Genomic DNA, 20,702 nt, shown 5'->3' on the forward strand with positions numbered 1-20,702 from the left:
GACTATCGTCTGCATCTTAATTTTGTTCAGTTGTTAGTAATTTAAAATTTCTAAGAGAGTCGAGATGTTAAAACTAATCTAAAGTACTTTCAATCTATTGATTTTATAGCTGCCTATCAGTAATCCTCCAGAGGCTATATTAGTGTACCTACAACTATCCAGTTCCACACCTTATTGACTCTTGTTTTAGACTAATGTCCTGTTATTGTATCAAATAAATAAATCTGTTGTTGAAAATTTATTGAAATTGGTCTTTTACATACACCTTCTAAAAATCTGCTGTTGGAAAGAGAAAGGGATGTGGAAGCTAAGCCTAGAGATTTCTGCTGGGAGAAGTTTACAAATAGCCATCTGGACCTCTGCTGCTAGAAAAAGCACAGGGATTGTAGAAACTGAAACATAGATGATTTATTTATTTATTTAAAATCTTTTCTATACCATCATTAAGTTATTTACCATCATAACGGTTTACAGGCTGGCACAAATAGGCAAAACAAATGTTAGTACTTTAACAGAGGTGCCAATAGATAACCGGTAACATATAATTTCATACACTATCTATTTGAATCATATCATATAATGTCCATTGAATACATGTCTCGTAGTTAGCTTACATTAATTTGTTCTTGTTCTTTCAGGTTAAATCTACTTTTATCAGTGAGAGTTTAAAAATAGTTGCTAGCGGCAAGTGTAACTAGTTGTTTGGTGCTGATTTGTAACGCCAGCTTTTCTTTACTTACTTTCTCTGTTCTCTTTGTAAAAGGCCTGTTTGAAAAGCCATGCTTTAAAGCAAAGACACAGGGAAAAAAAAGGCAGCTGGCTGGGAGTCCTTTGCTGGGGCTTCTAGGAGAAGTATATAAATGAACCATCCAGTTCTCTGGCATAGGAAAGAGCACAAGGGCTGTGAAAGCTGAAGCCTGGATAGCTCATGGCAGCCTCTGTAGAGCAGCCCCTGTAGAGCATCCTCTGGAATGCTCTACAGGGGCTGCTGGGAAAAATATATGGGTGAGCGTTCAGCTAGAAAGAGTGTGTGAGCTGTGAAAACTGAAACCTAGATGGCTCATAGTCTTTTGGAGTTCTTTGCTTGGGCTCCTGGGAGAAGTATGCAAATGAGCTGTCCAGTTCTCTGCTTCAGACAGACACCACTTCCTCTTAAGTGCATCATATATAGAGAGATATATCTAGATATAAATAGATATAGATATATAGATATAAATGTATAGATACACACTGTAACCATACCATGATGCTCATATTATAAATCCAACTTATTGTGACATGCTTTGAACTGTCTGGTTGGAAAAACATTATATAAATGATGGTAATGAAAGAGGCACATGATCATATTAATAGTTTGTACTTACATAGCCTTAGCTGAAAAGTAGTAGCAGTTCTGATAGCTTAGTTAAGGTAAGGTAAAAGGAGCATCAATATGTTTATAATTTCATACATAGAAACAAATTACCCAGGATAGTAGTACAATTTCCAATAATTTAGGGACTTATTTACTTTTTTTCTCATTCTGTGTTGATCCGAAAAAGCTTGGTAGATTTGTCTCTTAGGGCCTCATTCACTGATCTGCGTTAAAGTAATGTGTGTTATTTGATGTAAAAATTGCATGATGATAACTAATGGGTACCTCTGTATTCACAAAGGCAAGGAGGCATGGTTAAGACAATAATGTGTAAAGTTTTATTTTCTCTGAGGACAAGCAGGATGGCAGTCCTCACATAAGAGTGAAGTCATCCGATGGAGGCTGGCACAGAACTTTGATCTCAAAGATTCTAGACTTTTCAGCATGCTATACTGAGCATGTGCAGCTGTAGTTACTTCCCTGCATCCCAGGCAGAGCCCTCAGTCTTTCTTTTCCATAGAGCCATGTGGTCACGGTTGGAGCTTTGCTCTCCTTCACAGCTACTGCCGTGACAGTTCTGGAGCTGCAGAAACTGTTTTCTAGCAGGTCCTGTGAGTTTTGTTTTTTTTAAACTGTAGTTTGTGTTTATTTTGATTTTATTTTTTCAAGGTTCTCTTTGCCAGCCGCATGGTGGGCCTAATACACTGTGTACCCTAGCAGAGTTATTCTGTTAATAAATAATGCTTCACCCACAGCTTGTTTGTGTTGTCCTCTCAGTTCATCTGGAAATTTGTGGCGCTGTCCATGAGATTGGCAGTCTTCAGTCCGTATGTGGCCCGAGTAGGCCTCTGGCCTGGAGACTTGCCTGAGTTCACATCCAAGCAGGAGTTCTATGAAGTTTTGTCTGACTGCTGGGCATCAGTGGCAGCTCAAACAGCGAAGGATTCCAGGACCAGAACATTCCTGTGGGGAGGAGAGCTTATCCTTCCTATGCTCCTAGGAACTGATCTCCATGTGCCCAAGTTAATCTTCACCTCTGGTGCCCTGGCAGTGCAATTTCCTTGGGAGAGAGTGTGAGCATGAGCCTGGGCAATCGGCTCTGCTGCTACATCATTGGTGCCATGCCCAAATTCAGTAGCCCGTGCATGTCCGTGCCAGTGCACTGATGTTTAGACATTGGAAGTGTAGTATTGATGCCTTTGAGCATCATAGGAGGTGTGGATGCTGTCAAGCACCATGGGTACCATCAGTTGAGGCTATCGAGTGCCAGGGATGCCATTAAGCACCATAGGTGCCACCGATGCCATCAAGCAACATAGGCACCATTGATTCCATCGAGAGCCGTGGATGCCTTCAAGTGCTATGGGCGTCATCGATTGAGGTTGAACACCAGGGAACGTCATTGAGCACCATAGGCACCTTTGATACCATCAAGTGCCATATGAACCGTCAAAGCCATCAAGTGCCAATGTCATTGAGCACTGTGGGTGCCATCGAGTGCCATTTGGGCACCATCGAGCGGCATCAACATTGTTGAGCACCATAGGTGCCATCAGCGCTGATGAATGCTGTCAACACCATCAAGTACTGAGGGTGCTGTGGGTGTCGTTGAGTGCCTTGGTGCCATTGATGCCGGCAGGAGCCCTGGATCAGTCAGATGCCGTTGATGCTGTTGAAGCGCTGTGGGTGCTGTCTAGTACTCCGTCAACACCGAGTGCTGTGGGTGCTGTCAAGTGCCAAGGGCGACCACGAACAGTGTGGTCAACACTGACGCTATTGGGCCCTGGGGCTGCCATCGATACATTGAGCACCATCAATGCCTTTGAGTGCTGTGGGCATGGATGACATTATGGAGGTGCTATGAGCACTGCTGATGCCATATAATATCATCAAGATACCAAGATCATTAGAACCGTGGAGTGCCTGGGCTCCATGGACATCTGTGTCACCATCATCACCATGGGTACCATAATTGCTATTGATTTTATAGTGGGTGCCTGGGATGTCATACATGCCAGAATGCTGTTTCCACCATCAAACTTGGTAAGCACCATATGGAGTGTCAACAGCATCAAGCACTGTCAGCGCGCGTGCCAGGGTGTGCCTTGAAATTGTGTTGCTCAGATCAAATGCACCAGTGCAGAGGCTACTGTTTGCTATCAAGGACCATTGACAGGGAGCACCATGGGTGCCATCCAGTGCCTTCATATGTCGGGCACCAGGAAGTGTTGTGCAGCACTGATGAGATCCGCACTAGCACACACATAACAATGGTTAGCTCATTTGCAGTGCACTGCTACAGGTACCCGCAGCTTTGGTGCTGGTCCATACTGTGGCATGGAGAATGGCTGCTAGGCCAACATGGAACCACTGCAGATGCTGCAATGTCGGGCACATATGAACCACTGGCAGCAGGGTGGAACACCTCTGCATGGGTGTAAGGCATTGCAGTCGCAAGACTGATATTAAGCATAGGGGTGCCACAGTTACTCATGCCCTGTGGTGTGTGTGAATGTCATTGCATGATGGAACTCACAAAATCACAACATTCAATCTCAAATATATAATTTATTAATGGAATATATAAAATAGATCCTGTCTAGACAATAATTACTATCTAACACAATCATTCATCCATACTACAATCATATCACAATCATACAACACCTATAAAAACATCAAATCATAATGTAAAAATCCCAACACCAATGTGTAACAGTTATTCAAATCACAATGTAAAATATATATTGCAATATCCTCTGCTTTAAATACGATACTATTTCACAAAATATAATAATGGTAATGTAACCTATCTCTATACATATCTAGAACCTGATATTCTCAAGTTCCAGCATTACCCACTATACTTTTCCAATTATCACAACCAAAAACGGTGACATCGTCCACTGGACCTGCCCGACAAGGACTCCTTGTTTCGCCCGATTCATCTGGGCTTCATCAGGGATATTTTCGTCACTGTCGTCTCTAATGCAACCTATATTAAATACATCCATCAATATAGGTAACCACTCTCCACTTTAACCCTTAAAACCCACCTCCCCTCCAAACATTAAACATAGAAAGGATCTACCTTTACAGATCGTTTAAATTTTGTAACGTTTAAGATGTGCAACCTCCGTTGCCGCATTAAAGTGCTTTTTAATCCATTCAACTTTCAAGGTATAGGCAAAACGCTTCACATTTCAACATCACTTCGCTAATTCCAGGGACCAACCCTGCAACCAAAAAATAGCGAAAAAATACAATTTAATAACAGCTTCAAAATGCCTGACTAAAACGCTCAACCGGCTGCATACTCACATTTCCTCCGGAACTGATGACATCACGTATAACGGCATGATGTAAAGCCATGAACCAAAACGTAAGTTTTATAATACCACCAATTAAAACCTTAACTCGTCCTACAATTAAACAATCTCCTTGATCATTATCCCATACGGCAATCTTTCAACTCCCAGAAAAAAACACCGTCGTAATAAAAGTTATCAATGAGCCAGTCGTATACTCACACAAAGGCTTGCCACTCAATTGGACCATTGAGTCTGTGGGGTACACTCGTCTGCCAATCAAAAATAAACCTTTGCTCCAGGATTTGGGCGGATTTAGGTGAGCAGGGCTCTTAAAATCCGCCCCTAAGTCTATTCCCTGTTACTGTTGCTAGTAATAGCAGTGGTTATTTTCTAAGTCAACTTAATTAATAGCAGGTAATGGACTTCTCCTCCAAGAACTTATCCAATCCTTTTTTAAACCAGCTACACTAACTGCACTAACCACATCCTCTGGCAACAAATTCCAGAGTTTAATTGTGTGTTGAATGAAAAAGAACTTTCTCCAATTAGTTTTAAATGTGCCACATACTAACTTCATGGAGTGCCCCCTAGTCTTTCTATTATCCGAAAGAGTAAATAACTGATACACATTAACCCGTTCTAGACCTCTCATGATTTTAAACACCTCTATCATATCCCCCCTCAGCGGTCTCTTCTCCAAGCTGAAAAGTCCTAACCTCTTTAGTCTTTCCTCATAGGGGAGCTGTCCCATTCCCTTTATCATTTTGGTTGCCCTTCTCTGTACCTTCTCCATCGCAACTAAGTCTTTTTTGAGATGCGGCGATCAGAATTGTACATAGTATTCAAGGAGGGGTCTCACCATGGAGCGATACAGAGGCATTATGACATCATTCACAATGGTATTAAAGGGACCACCTAAACTTCCCTAAATTTGGGTCAGTCATCCCTCTAAAGTGAACAGAACAATCCCTCCCTAGACTTTGCTGTTTTAAAGAAGACCATCTAATAAAAACGTAATTAAAGAGTAGTCAGACCAGTTTACTGGATTAATATGAATATTTTCCATCCCCTCTCCCAATTTACATTGATATTAGGAAAAAACACAAGATTCAGTACATGGCCAGCCTTATATGTTGCATGTTTTAACAACTTGGACTAAGCCTATTACATTCAATATTCCACACAGTAGGGGAAGGGTCTTCAATTGTTCCCTGTGAGCGGTGAAGGCAAGAATGAAACCCAATGCACAGAGTATATGTCAGCGAATACTGGAATAATGTCAGTAGATTAGAAAGCATTGCGTGCTGGAATTTCACATTGCCTTTTGCTCTCTTTGGATTGTAGACGTCAGTGTGGATCAGCCAGATGAGAAATCCATCATTACCTATGTGGCCACCTACTACCACTACTTCTCCAAGATGAAAGCCCTGGCTGTGGAGGGAAAGCGTATTGGAAAGGTAATAACCATGGCAGTGATACAGACTGCTATTCTTGTCTTCCCTAAGGAAATACTTTTTTAAAGCCCTGTCATTGAGTTGTAGGGAACCCTGAGGACAGCCTTTTTATAAAACTCTGCCATTCACTTATAGAGAATGGGAAGTGCCTTAGACATGCATAGATCTCTATAATACTGTTCTAGGGACCCTTGAGAAAGGACATGAAGTCAATAGTCACATGCCATCTTGGACTGTGTGCATGGGAAGAACAGTTTTCAAAGGGAACTAGTTATCTAGTTAGTCTCCCAGGCCCCAGGTTTGAAATTTGCTGGAGGTAGAGCAACTAAATTTAACTACTGTATGTAATATCACAGCTGGGGCAATTTTCAGAAGTAGGCAAATAGATGCAAAGTTCACAGATACTTTTATCCAAGGACTCTGCACCAGTTCTCTAAAGGAAAATATGAGTGTACTTTCTCTTTTGAAAACCGCCCTGGAAAAAAGACCCAGCAGAGACGCCGCTCAAGGCGTGATGTCACGACGTTTGGCGTCACGGCATGTGATGTCATGTCTTGAGCGGCCCAATTGCACGAACAGGGGCCGCTTTCACCCGTGCAGGCATCCATCTTCGCGGGCAGCTGGAGGCAGGAGAGGGGAGCCGCGGTCGTCCTCGCCAATGTCTGGAGGGGGGCTGCAAAAAGTAAGTCGCTTTGTCGCTTTACACTGCCAGTCCCCTCTCCCCTCCTCTTGGAGCAAGGCTGCTTTTCGCGCCCTGCTTCGGGAGGAGGGGAGGGGGGACTAGCAATCCCGAGCGTAGGATTGCCCGTCCTCTCTCCCCTCGCTCTTGCTACTTTTTTTTTCGCTTTACACTGCCAGTCCTGTCTCCCCTCCTCCCGGAGCAAGGCTGCTTTTCGCGCCTTGCTTCGGGAGGAGGGGAGAGGGCTGACAATCCCGAGCGTCGGAGAACTGGCCACTTCCTGGTACCTGTCATTTCAAATGACAGATACCAGCGCGGCCGTGAAGCGTTAGGCCCGCGCACCCAGGATACTGTATAGGCGCTCTATCCAGTAAAATGGGTTGCGTGGGCCTAACGCTTCACGGACGCTTCTTTAGACGCAGCTTGCATTTGCAAGCTATTTACATACAGAATCGAGCGGTAGGTGAGCTGCACTGTGCGTGCGGCAACCACGGGTGCGCCGGGCACCAACGCAGCTCTTCCTACCGCTCGGTACTGGATTGACCTGTTGCTCTTCCCTGACTTAACTATGCCACTGAGCGCACCTACGTTTTGGTCGGATAAAATGATGCATATTAATCCCCCATGCATACTTTTACCCAGGCGAGTGGTGGGCAATTTTCAACAAGCAATTTATCCACATAAATAGGCTTCTGAAAATTGCCCTCAACATCATTATTTTTTTAGGGACAGTTTTCAAATGGTTTACCTGGGTATACCTCTGACTTTGAAACATTTCCCCTGCTGATCGACTAAATATGTCTCCCCAAACTCAAAGGGCACATAAAGTTATCCAGTCAGAAAAGGGGCGGCTCTGGAGGCATTCTAGGGGCAGATTTTCGATTTAACTGGTTTAGCTGGGATTTTCAGCACTAACTGGCTAACGTTAGCCAGACAACTCCAGTCACATAAATAACGCAGCACTAACTGGCTAATGTTAGCCAGACAACTCCAGTCACATAAATAACGCAGCACTAACTGGCTAATGTTAGCCAGACAACTCCAGTCACATAAATAACGCAGCACTAACTGGCTAATGTTAGGCAGACAACTCCAGTCACATAAATAACGCAGCACTAACTGGCTAATGTTAGCCAGACAACTCCAGTCACATAAATAACGCAGCACTAACTGGCTAATGTTAGGCAGACAACTCCAGTCACATAAATAACGCAGCACTAACTGGCTAATGTTAGCCAGACAACTCCAGTCACATAAATAACGCAGCACTAACTGGCTAATGTTAGCCAGACAACTCCAGTCACATAAATAACGCAGCACTAACTGGCTAATGTTAGCCAGACAACTCCAGTCACATAAATAACGCAGCACTAACTGGCTAATGTTAGGCAGACAACTCCAGTCACATAAATAACGCAGCACTAACTGGCTAATGTTAGCCAGACAACTCCAGTCACATAAATAACGCAGCACTAACTGGCTAATGTTAGCCAGACAACTCCAGTCACATAAATAACGCAGCACTAACTGGCTAATGTTAGCCAGACAACTCCAGTCACATAAATAACGCAGCACTAACTGGCTAATGTTAGCCAGACAACTCCAGTCACATAAATAACGCAGCACTAACTGGCTAATGTTAGCCAGACAACTCCAGTCACATAAATAACGCAGCACTAACTGGCTAATGTTAGCCAGACAACTCCAGTCACATAAATAACGCAGCACTAACTGGCTAATGTTAGCCAGACAACTCCAGTCACATAAATAACGCAGCACTAACTGGCTAATGTTAACCAGACAACTCCAGTCACATAAATAACGCAGCACTAACTGGCTAATGTTAGCCAGACAACTCCAGTCACATAAATAACGCAGCACTAACTGGCTAATGTTAGCCAGACAACTCCAGTCACATAAATAACGCAGCACTAACTGGCTAATGTTAGCCAGACAACTCCAGTCACATAAATAACGCAGCACTAACTGGCTAATGTTAGCCAGACAACTCCAGTCACATAAATAACGCAGCACTAACTGGCTAATGTTAGCCAGACAACTCCAGTCACATAAATAACGCAGCACTAACTGGCTAATGTTAGCCAGACAACTCCAGTCACATAAATAACGCAGCACTAACTGGCTAATGTTAGCCAGACAACTCCAGTCACATAAATAACGCAGCACTAACTGGCTAATGTTAGCCAGACAACTCCAGTCACATAAATAACGCAGCACTAACTGGCTAATGTTAGGCAGACAACTCCAGTCACATAAATAACGCAGCACTAACTGGCTAATGTTAGCCAGACAACTCCAGTCACATAAATAACGCAGCACTAACTGGCTAATGTTAGGCAGACAACTCCAGTCACATAAATAACGCAGCACTAACTGGCTAATGTTAGCCAGACAACTCCAGTCACATAAATAACGCAGCACTAACTGGCTAATGTTAGCCAGACAACTCCAGTCACATAAATAACGCAGCACTAACTGGCTAATGTTAGCCAGACAACTCCAGTCACATAAATAACGCAGCACTAACTGGCTAATGTTAGCCAGACAACTCCAGTCACATAAATAACGCAGCACTAACTGGCTAATGTTAGCCAGACAACTCCAGTCACATAAATAACGCAGCACTAACTGGCTAATGTTAGCCAGACAACTCCAGTCACATAAATAACGCAGCACTAACTGGCTAATGTTAGCCAGACAACTCCAGTCACATAAATAACGCAACACTAACTGGCTAATGTTAGCCAGACAACTCCAGTCACATAAATAACGCAGCACTAACTGGCTAATGTTAGCCAGACAACTCCAGTCACATAAATAACGCAGCACTAACTGGCTAACGTTAGCCAGACAACTCCAGTCACATAAATAACGCAGCACTAACTGGCTAATGTTAGCCAGACAACTCCAGTCACATAAATAACGCAGCACTAACTGGCTAACGTTAGCCAGACAACTCCAGTCACATAAATAACGCAGCACTAACTGGCTAACGTTAGCCAGACAACTCCAGTCACATAAATAACGCAGCACTAACTGGCTAACGTTAGGCAGACAACTCCAGTCACATAAATAACGCAGCACTAACTGGCTAACGTTAGCCAGACAACTCCAGTCACATAAATAACGCAGCACTAACTGGCTAACGTTAGCCAGACAACTCCAGTCACATAAATAACGCAGCACTAACTGGCTAACGTTAGCCAGACAACTCCAGTCACATAAATAACGCAGCACTAACTGGCTAATGTTAGCCAGACAACTCCAGTCACATAAATAACGCAGCACTAACTGGCTAATGTTAGGCAGACAACTCCAGTCACATAAATAACGCAGCACTAACTGGCTAATGTTAGCCAGACAACTCCAGTCACATAAATAACGCAGCACTAACTGGCTAATGTTAGCCAGACAACTCCAGTCACATAAATAACGCAGCACTAACTGGCTAATGTTAGCCAGACAACTCCAGTCACATAAATAACGCAGCACTAACTGGCTAATGTTAGCCAGACAACTCCAGTCACATAAATAACGCAGCACTAACTGGCTAATGTTAGCCAGACAACTCCAGTCACATAAATAACGCAGCACTAACTGGCTAATGTTAGCCAGACAACTCCAGTCACATAAATAACGCAGCACTAACTGGCTAATGTTAGCCAGACAACTCCAGTCACATAAATAACGCAGCACTAACTGGCTAATGTTAGCCAGACAACTCCAGTCACATAAATAACGCAGCACTAACTGGCTAATGTTAGCCAGACAACTCCAGTCACATAAATAACGCAGCACTAACTGGCTAACATTAGCCAGACAACTCCAGTCACATAAATAACGCAGCACTAACTGGCTAACGTTAGCCAGACAACTCCAGTCACATAAATAACGCAGCACTAACTGGCTAACGTTAGCCAGACAACTCCAGTCACATAAATAACGCAGCACTAACTGGCTAACGTTAGCCAGACAACTCCAGTCACATAAATAACGCAGCACTAACTGGCTAACGTTAGCCAGACAACTCCAGTCACATAAATAACGCAGCACTAACTGGCTAACGTTAGCCAGACAACTCCAGTCACATAAATAACGCAGCACTAACTGGCTAACGTTAGCCAGACAACTCCAGTCACATAAATAACGCAGCACTAACTGGCTAACGTTAGCCAGACAACTCCAGTCACATAAATAACGCAGCACTAACTGGCTAACGTTAGCCAGACAACTCCAGTCACATAAATAACGCAGCACTAACTGGCTAACGTTAGGCAGACAACTCCAGTCACATAAATAACGCAGCACTAACTGGCTAACGTTAGGCAGACAACTCCAGTCACATAAATAACGCAGCACTAACTGGCTAACGTTAGGCCAGACAACTCCAGTCACATAAATAACGCAGCACTAACTGGCTAACGTTAGCCAGACAACTCCAGTCACATAAATAACGCAGCACTAACTGGCTAACGTTAGCCAGACAACTCCAGTCACATAAATAACGCAGCACTAACTGGCTAATGTTAGCCAGACAACTCCAGTCACATAAATAACGCAGCACTAACTGGCTAATGTTAGCCAGACAACTCCAGTCACATAAATAACGCAGCACTAACTGGCTAATGTTAGCCAGACAACTCCAGTCACATAAATAACGCAGCACTAACTGGCTAATGTTAGCCAGACAACTCCAGTCACATAAATAACGCAGCACTAACTGGCTAATGTTAGCCAGACAACTCCAGTCACATAAATAACGCAGCACTAACTGGCTAATGTTAGCCAGACAACTCCAGTCACATAAATAACGCAGCACTAACTGGCTAATGTTAGCCAGACAACTCCAGTCACATAAATAACGCAGCACTAACTGGCTAATGTTAGCCAGACAACTCCAGTCACATAAATAACGCAGCACTAACTGGCTAATGTTAGCCAGACAACTCCAGTCACATAAATAACGCAGCACTAACTGGCTAATGTTAGCCAGACAACTCCAGTCACATAAATAACGCAGCACTAACTGGCTAATGTTAGGCAGACAACTCCAGTCACATAAATAACGCAGCACTAACTGGCTAATGTTAGCCAGACAACTCCAGTCACATAAATAACGCAGCACTAACTGGCTAATGTTAGCAGACAACTCCAGTCACATAAATAACGCAGCACTAACTGGCTAATGTTAGCCAGACAACTCCAGTCACATAAATAACGCAGCACTAACTGGCTAATGTTAGCCAGACAACTCCAGTCACATAAATAACGCAGCACTAACTGGCTAATGTTAGCCAGACAACTCCAGTCACATAAATAACGCAGCACTAACTGGCTAATGTTAGCCAGACAACTCCAGTCACATAAATAACGCAGCACTAACTGGCTAATGTTAGCCAGACAACTCCAGTCACATAAATAACGCAGCACTAACTGGCTAATGTTAGCCAGACAACTCCAGTCACATAAATAACGCAGCACTAACTGGCTAACATTAGCCAGACAACTCCAGTCACATAAATAACGCAGCACTAACTGGCTAACGTTAGCCAGACAACTCCAGTCACATAAATAACGCAGCACTAACTGGCTAACGTTAGCCAGACAACTCCAGTCACATAAATAACGCAGCACTAACTGGCTAACGTTAGCCAGACAACTCCAGTCACATAAATAACGCAGCACTAACTGGCTAACGTTAGCCAGACAACTCCAGTCACATAAATAACGCAGCACTAACTGGCTAACGTTAGCCAGACAACTCCAGTCACATAAATAACGCAGCACTAACTGGCTAACGTTAGCCAGACAACTCCAGTCACATAAATAACGCAGCACTAACTGGCTAACGTTAGCCAGACAACTCCAGTCACATAAATAACGCAGCACTAACTGGCTAACGTTAGCCAGACAACTCCAGTCACATAAATAACGCAGCACTAACTGGCTAACGTTAGCCAGACAACTCCAGTCACATAAATAACGCAGCACTAACTGGCTAACGTTAGCCAGACAACTCCAGTCACATAAATAACGCAGCACTAACTGGCTAACGTTAGCCAGACAACTCCAGTCACATAAATAACGCAGCACTAACTGGCTAACGTTAGCCAGACAACTCCAGTCACATAAATAACGCAGCACTAACTGGCTAACGTTAGCCAGACAACTCCAGTCACATAAATAACGCAGCACTAACTGGCTAACGTTAGCCAGACAACTCCAGTCACATAAATAACGCAGCACTAACTGGCTAACGTTAGCCAGACAACTCCAGTCACATAAATAACGCAGCACTAACTGGCTAACATTAGCCAGACAACTCCAGTCACATAAATAACGCAGCACTAACTGGCTAATGTTAGCCAGACAACTCCAGTCACATAAATAACGCAGCACTAACTGGCTAATGTTAGCCAGACAACTCCAGTCACATAAATAACGCAGCACTAACTGGCTAATGTTAGCCAGACAACTCCAGTCACATAAATAACGCAGCACTAACTGGCTAATGTTAGCCAGACAACTCCAGTCACATAAATAACGCAGCACTAACTGGCTAATGTTAGCCAGACAACTCCAGTCACATAAATAACTCAGCACTAACTGGCTAATGTTAGCCAGACAACTCCAGTCACATAAATAACGCAGCACTAACTGGCTAATGTTAGCCAGACAACTCCAGTCACATAAATAACGCAGCACTAACTGGCTAACGTTAGCCAGACAACTCCAGTCACATAAATAACGCAGCACTAACTGGCTAACGTTAGCCAGACAACTCCAGTCACATAAATAACGCAGCACTAACTGGCTAATGTTAGCCAGACAACTCCAGTCACATAAAAAACGCAGCACTAACTGGCTAACGTTAGCCAGACAACTCCAGTCACATAAATAACGCAGCACTAACTGGCTAACGTTAGCCAGACAACTCCAGTCACATAAATAACGCAGCACTAACTGGCTAACGTTAGCCAGACAACTCCAGTCACATAAATAACGCAGCACTAACTGGCTAATGTTAGCCAGACAACTCCAGTCACATAAATAACGCAGCACTAACTGGCTAATGTTAGCCAGACAACTCCAGTCACATAAATAACGCAGCACTAACTGGCTAATGTTAGCCAGACAACTCCAGTCACATAAATAACGCAGCACTAACTGGCTAATGTTAGCCAGACAACTCCAGTCACATAAATAACGCAGCACTAACTGGCTAATGTTAGCCAGACAACTCCAGTCACATAAATAACGCAGCACTAACTGGCTAATGTTAGCCAGACAACTCCAGTCACATAAATAACGCAGCACTAACTGGCTAATGTTAGCCAGACAACTCCAGTCACATAAATAACGCAGCACTAACTGGCTAATGTTAGCCAGACAACTCCAGTCACATAAATAACGCAGCACTAACTGGCTAATGTTAGCCAGACAACTCCAGTCACATAAATAACGCAGCACTAACTGGCTAATGTTAAGCCAGACAACTCCAGTCACATAAATAACGCAGCACTAACTGGCTAATGTTAGCCAGACAACTCCAGTCACATAAATAACGCAGCACTAACTGGCTAATGTTAGCCAGACAACTCCAGTCACATAAATAACGCAGCACTAACTGGCTAATGTTAGCCAGACAACTCCAGTCACATAAATAACGCAGCACTAACTGGCTAATGTTAGCCAGACAACTCCAGTCACATAAATAACGCAGCACTAACTGGCTAATGTTAGCCAGACAACTCCAGTCACATAAATAACGCAGCACTAACTGGCTAATGTTAGCCAGACAACTCCAGTCACATAAATAACGCAGCACTAACTGGCTAATGTTAGCCAGACAACTCCAGTCACATAAATAACGCAGCACTAACTGGCTAATGTTAGCCAGACAACTCCAGTCACATAAATAACGCAGCACTAACTGGCTAATGTTAGCCAGACAACTCCAGTCACATAAATAACGCAGCACTAACTGGCTAACGTTAGCCAGACAACTCCAGTCACATAAATAACGCAGCACTAACTGGCTAATGTTAGCCAGACAACTCCAGTCACATAAATAACGCAGCACTAACTGGCTAACGTTAGCCAGACAACTCCAGTCACATAAATAACGCAGCACTAACTGGCTAACGTTAGCCAGACAACTCCAGTCACATAAATAACGCAGCACTAACTGGCTAACGTTAGCCAGACAACTCCAGTCACATAAATAACGCAGCACTAACTGGCTAACGTTAGCCAGACAACTCCAGTCACATAAATAACGCAGCACTAACTGGCTAACGTTAGCCAGACAACTCCAGTCACATAAATAACGCAGCACTAACTGGCTAACGTTAGCCAGACAACTCCAGTCACATAAATAACGCAGCACTAACTGGCTAACGTTAGCCAGACAACTCCAGTCACATAAATAACGCAGCACTAACTGGCTAACGTTAGCCAGACAACTCCAGTCACATAAATAACGCAGCACTAACTGGCTAACGTTAGCCAGACAACTCCAGTCACATAAATAACGCAGCACTAACTGGCTAACGTTAGCCAGACAACTCCAGTCACATAAATAACGCAGCACTAACTGGCTAACGTTAGCCAGACAACTCCAGTCACATAAATAACGCAGCACTAACTGGCTAACGTTAGCCAGACAACTCCAGTCACATAAATAACGCAGCACTAACTGGCTAACGTTAGCCAGACAACTCCAGTCACATAAATAACGCAGCACTAACTGGCTAACGTTAGCCAGACAACTCCAGTCACATAAATAACGCAGCACTAACTGGCTAATGTTAGCCAGACAACTCCAGTCACATAAATAACGCAGCACTAACTGGCTAATGTTAGCCAGACAACTCCAGTCACATAAATAACGCAGCACTAACTGGCTAATGTTAGCCAGACAACTCCAGTCACATAAATAACGCAGCACTAACTGGCTAATGTTAGCCAGACAACTCCAGTCACATAAATAACGCAGCACTAACTGGCTAATGTTAGCCAGACAACTCCAGTCACATAAATAACGCAGCACTAACTGGCTAATGTTAGCCAGACAACTCCAGTCACATAAATAACGCAGCACTAACTGGCTAATGTTAGCCAGACAACTCCAGTCACATAAATAACGCAGCACTAACTGGCTAATGTTAGCCAGACAACTCCAGTCACATAAATAACGCAGCACTAACTGGCTAATGTTAGCCAGACAACTCCAGTCACATAAATAACGCAGCACTAACTGGCTAATGTTAGCCAGACAACTCCAGTCACATAAATAACGCAGCACTAACTGGTTAATGTTAGCCAGACAACTCCAGTCACATAAATAACGCAGCACTAACTGGCTAATGTTAGCCAGACAACTCCAGTCACATAAATAACGCAGCACTAACTGGCTAATGTTAGCCAGACAACTCCAGTCACATAAATAACGCAGCACTAACTGGCTAATGTTAGCCAGACAACTCCAGTCACATAAATAACGCAGCACTAACTGGTTAATGTTAGCCAGACAACTCCAGTCACATAAATAACGCAGCACTAACTGGCTAATGTTAGCCAGACAACTCCAGTCACATAAATAACGCAGCACTAACTGGCTAATGTTAGCCAGACAACTCCAGTCACATAAATAACGCAGCACTAACTGGTTAATGTTAGCCAGACAACTCCAGTCACATAAATAACGCAGCACTAACTGGCTAATGTTAGCCAGACAACTCCAGTCACATAAATAACGCAGCACTAACTGGCTAATGTTAGCCAGACAACTCCAGTCACATAAATAACGCAGCACTAACTGGCTAATGTTAGCCAGACAACTCCAGTCACATAAATAACGCAGCACTAACTGGCTAATGTTAGCCAGACAACTCCAGTCACATAAATAACGCAGCACTAACTGGCTAATGTTAGCCAGACAACTCCAGTCACATAAATAACGCAGCACTAACTGGCTAATGTTAGCCAGACAACTCCAGTCACATAAATAACGCAGCACTAACTGGCTAATGTTAGCCAGACAACTCCAGTCACATAAATAACGCAGCACTAACTGGCTAATGTTAGCCAGACAACTCCAGTCACATAAATAACGCAGCACTAACTGGCTAATGTTAGCCAGACAACTCCAGTCACATAAATAACGCAGCACTAACTGGCTAATGTTAGCCAGACAACTCCAGTCACATAAATAACGCAGCACTAACTGGCTAACGTTAGCCAGACAACTCCAGTCACATAAATAACGCAGCACTAACTGGCTAACGTTAGCCAGACAACTCCAGTCACATAAATAACGCAGCACTAACTGGCTAATGTTAGCCAGACAACTCCAGTCACATAAATAACGCAGCACACAACTCCAGTCACATAAATAACGCAGCACTAACTGGCTAACGTTAGCCAGACAACTCCAGTCACATAAATAACGCAGCACTAACTGGCTAATGTTAGCCAGACAACTCCAGTCACATAAATAACGCAGCACTAACTGGCTAATGTTAGCCAGACAACTCCAGTCACATAAATAACGCAGCACTAACTGGCTAATGTTAGCCAGACAACTCCAGTCACATAAATAACGCAGCACTAACTGGCTAATGTTAGCCAGACAACTCCAGTCACATAAATAACGCAGCACTAACTGGCTAATGTTAGCCAGACAACTCCAGTCACATAAATAACGCAGCACTAACTGGCTAATGTTAGCCAGACAACTCCAGTCACATAAATAACGCAGCACTAACTGGCTAATGTTAGCCAGACAACTCCAGTCACATAAATAACGCAGCACTAACTGGTTAATGTTAGCCAGACAACTCCAGTCACATAAATAACGCAGCACACAACTCCAGTCACATAAATAACGCAGCACTAACTGGCTAACGTTAGCCAGACAACTCCAGTCACATAAATAACGCAGCACTAACTGGCTAATGTTAGCCAGACAACTCCAGTCACATAAATAACGCAGCACTAACTGGCTAATGTTAGCCAGACAACTCCAGTCACATAAATAACGCAGCACTAACTGGCTAATGTTAGCCAGACAACTCCAGTCACATAAATAACGCAGCACTAACTGGCTAATGTTAGCCAGACAACTCCAGTCACATAAATAACGCAGCACTAACTGGCTAATGTTAGCCAGACAACTCCAGTCACATAAATAACGCAGCACTAACTGGCTAATGTTAGCCAGACAACTCCAGTCACATAAATAACGCAGCACTAACTGGCTAATGTTAGCCAGACAACTCCAGTCACATAAATAACGCAGCACTAACTGGTTAATGTTAGCCAGACAACTCCAGTCACATAAATAACGCAGCACTAACTGGCTAATGTTAACCAGACAACTCCAGTCACATAAATAACGCAGCACTAACTGGCTAATGTTAACCAGACAACTCCAGTCACATAAATAACGCAGCACTAACTGGCTAATGTTAGCCAGACAACTCCAGTCACATAAATAACGCAGCACTAACTGGCTAATGTTAGCCAGACAACTCCAGTCACATAAATAACGCAGCACTAACTGGCTAATGTTAGCCAGACAACTCCAGTCACATAAATAACGCAGCACTAACTGGTTAATGTTAGCCAGACAACTCCAGTCACATAAATAACGCAGCACTAACTGGCTAATGTTAGCCAGACAACTCCAGTCACATAATAACGCAGCACTAACTGGCTAATGTTAGCCAGACAACTCCAGTCACATAAATAACGCAGCACTAACTGGCTAATGTTAGCCAGACAACTCCAGTCACATAAATAACGCAGCACTAACTGGTTAATGTTAGCCAGACAACTCCAGTCACATAAATAACGCAGCACTAACTGGCTAATGTTAACCAGACAACTCCAGTCACATAAATAACGCAGCACTAACTGGCTAATGTTAGCCAGACAACTCCAGTCACATAAATAACGCAGCACTAACTGGTTAATGTTAGCCAGACAACTCCAGTCACATAAATAACGCAGCACTAACTGGCTAATGTTAGCCAGACAACTCCAGTCACATAAATAACGCAGCACTAACTGGCTAATGTTAGCCAGACAACTCCAGTCACATAAATAACGCAGCACTAACTGGCTAATGTTAGCCAGACAACTCCAGTCACATAAATAACGCAGCACTAACTGGCTAATGTTAGCCAGACAACTCCAGTCACATAAATAACGCAGCACTAACTGGCTAATGTTAGCCAGACAACTCCAGTCACATAAATAACGCAGCACTAACTGGCTAATGTTAGCCAGACAACTCCAGTCACATAAATAACGCAGCACTAACTGGCTAATGTTAGCCAGACAACTCCAGTCACATAAATAACGCACCTAAATTGTCCGGCTAGATTCAGGAAAACTTTCAGCCGTAAACTTAGCTGGTTAGGTCTGGCTGAAAATGTGGCTCAAGATAACCAGATAAAATTACCCATTATCTTACCTACTCAGCAGGTTTTTGAAATTTGACCTGTTAGCGGCTATTAAAGCAGGTGACAACAGGCATGTTTTTGGGTCAGAGGAGAAAAGACATGCAAATTGAATTTTTAATTATAACATGTTGTTTCTCCTCTGGAAAATTAGCCACACAAATAGCAGAGGCAAAGTACACATCTGCTTTTGTAGTCATGTACCTTTAACTAATTTTCAAAGAGAAGCTACTGCACCTGTTTACTTTGCAGCTATGTAGCTTACTGAAAGTTTGCTTCCATGAAGTCTCTGGTTGCATGCACAGACCCTGCATTATAATGTGCAATAAGCCCAGGGAAGAGACTGCAGTGCTAAGAGTTCGCTCACCCTTCTCATATAAAGTTGCTCTTTTTTTAGTTCTTTCTGTTTTTCCTCTATTTTCATATCATTCATGCTCTCCTTTTCTCGCTCCTCTGTTCCTCTTTCTTCTCTCTTCATCATCTCTTATGTTTTCTCTTTCTTCCTTTCTCTCTCTCTCTCTTGTCTATTTCTTTCTCTTTATTTCTATGCCCCCTTCCTTACAACTCCCTCTCCCAACCCCCAGGTGCTGGATTATGCCATCGAAGCTGACCAGCTGATTGAGAAGTATGAGACTTTAGCCTCTGAACTTCTGCAGTGGATTGAACAGACCATCTTCATCCTCAATGATCGGCAGCTCGCCAATTCCCTGAGTGGTGTCCAGAACCAGCTGCAGACTTTTAACACCTACCGCACAGTGGAGAAACCGCCAAAGTGAGTACTATCCCAGCCACGTCACCATTCAGCAGAGGGCATGCACCAACTCTACCATGATAGTCTAACAAATTCAGGATAAACAGAGACCAAAATAATGGTCAATGACATTTTGGATTTGACACTGCTGCCAGCAGGGGGAGGGAGGGGGGCAGTAAGTGAGATCTGGGAGTGGGTGGAAGAGTTTAGTGAACTGTTTTGAGGAGGGTTGAGAGGATTCTCTGCACCTTCCACTTCTTTCACTTTTAGCAATGTAGTGCCTGTATACTCAAGCTGCCCAACACAACAGCATGTCCATAGCCATGTTAATGCTTAGGTGTTGTGTATTTCATTATTTTAATACATTGGACATTAAAGCCTAATGTACCTGCCATGTTAAAACTGGCAAGTAATTTATGCTGCCGTGACAGTTTTAATACATTTTAGTACATAGACTCCCAAAGAGTCAGTAACAGAGCCAAGGAAAACAGCTAAAAAGACCTCAAAAAAGAAGACAGCACACCTAAACTATGTCTTTGGGAATTTGGAAAAAGAGAAGTCTTTCTCAGGGTCAAAGAAAAAACTAATATCACAATTGTCTCATGCTGTAAGGTATGAAATAGCAATTACAATGGAAACAGAAGCCAAGAATTGGAGTCTGGCAT

At 43.4% G+C, this 20,702-nt stretch overlaps 1 protein-coding gene across 2 annotated transcripts in view; it reads left to right on the top strand.

Moving 5' to 3' along the window:
- The window catches only part of SPTBN2 (spectrin beta, non-erythrocytic 2), a 411,931-nt gene that overhangs the window by 203,677 nt on the left and 187,552 nt on the right, over window positions 1-20,702 (top strand). For both annotated transcript variants that reach the window (XM_029611250.1, XM_029611248.1), the window contains exons 7-8: window positions 6,010-6,122; window positions 19,871-20,058. In XM_029611250.1, the coding sequence (XP_029467110.1) occupies window positions 6,010-6,122; window positions 19,871-20,058 (301 nt within the window). The remainder of the gene's footprint in view (window positions 1-6,009; window positions 6,123-19,870; window positions 20,059-20,702) is intronic.

This window comes from Rhinatrema bivittatum, chromosome 8 (assembly GCF_901001135.1).
Source record: "Rhinatrema bivittatum chromosome 8, aRhiBiv1.1, whole genome shotgun sequence".
NCBI lineage: Eukaryota > Metazoa > Chordata > Amphibia > Gymnophiona > Rhinatrematidae > Rhinatrema > Rhinatrema bivittatum.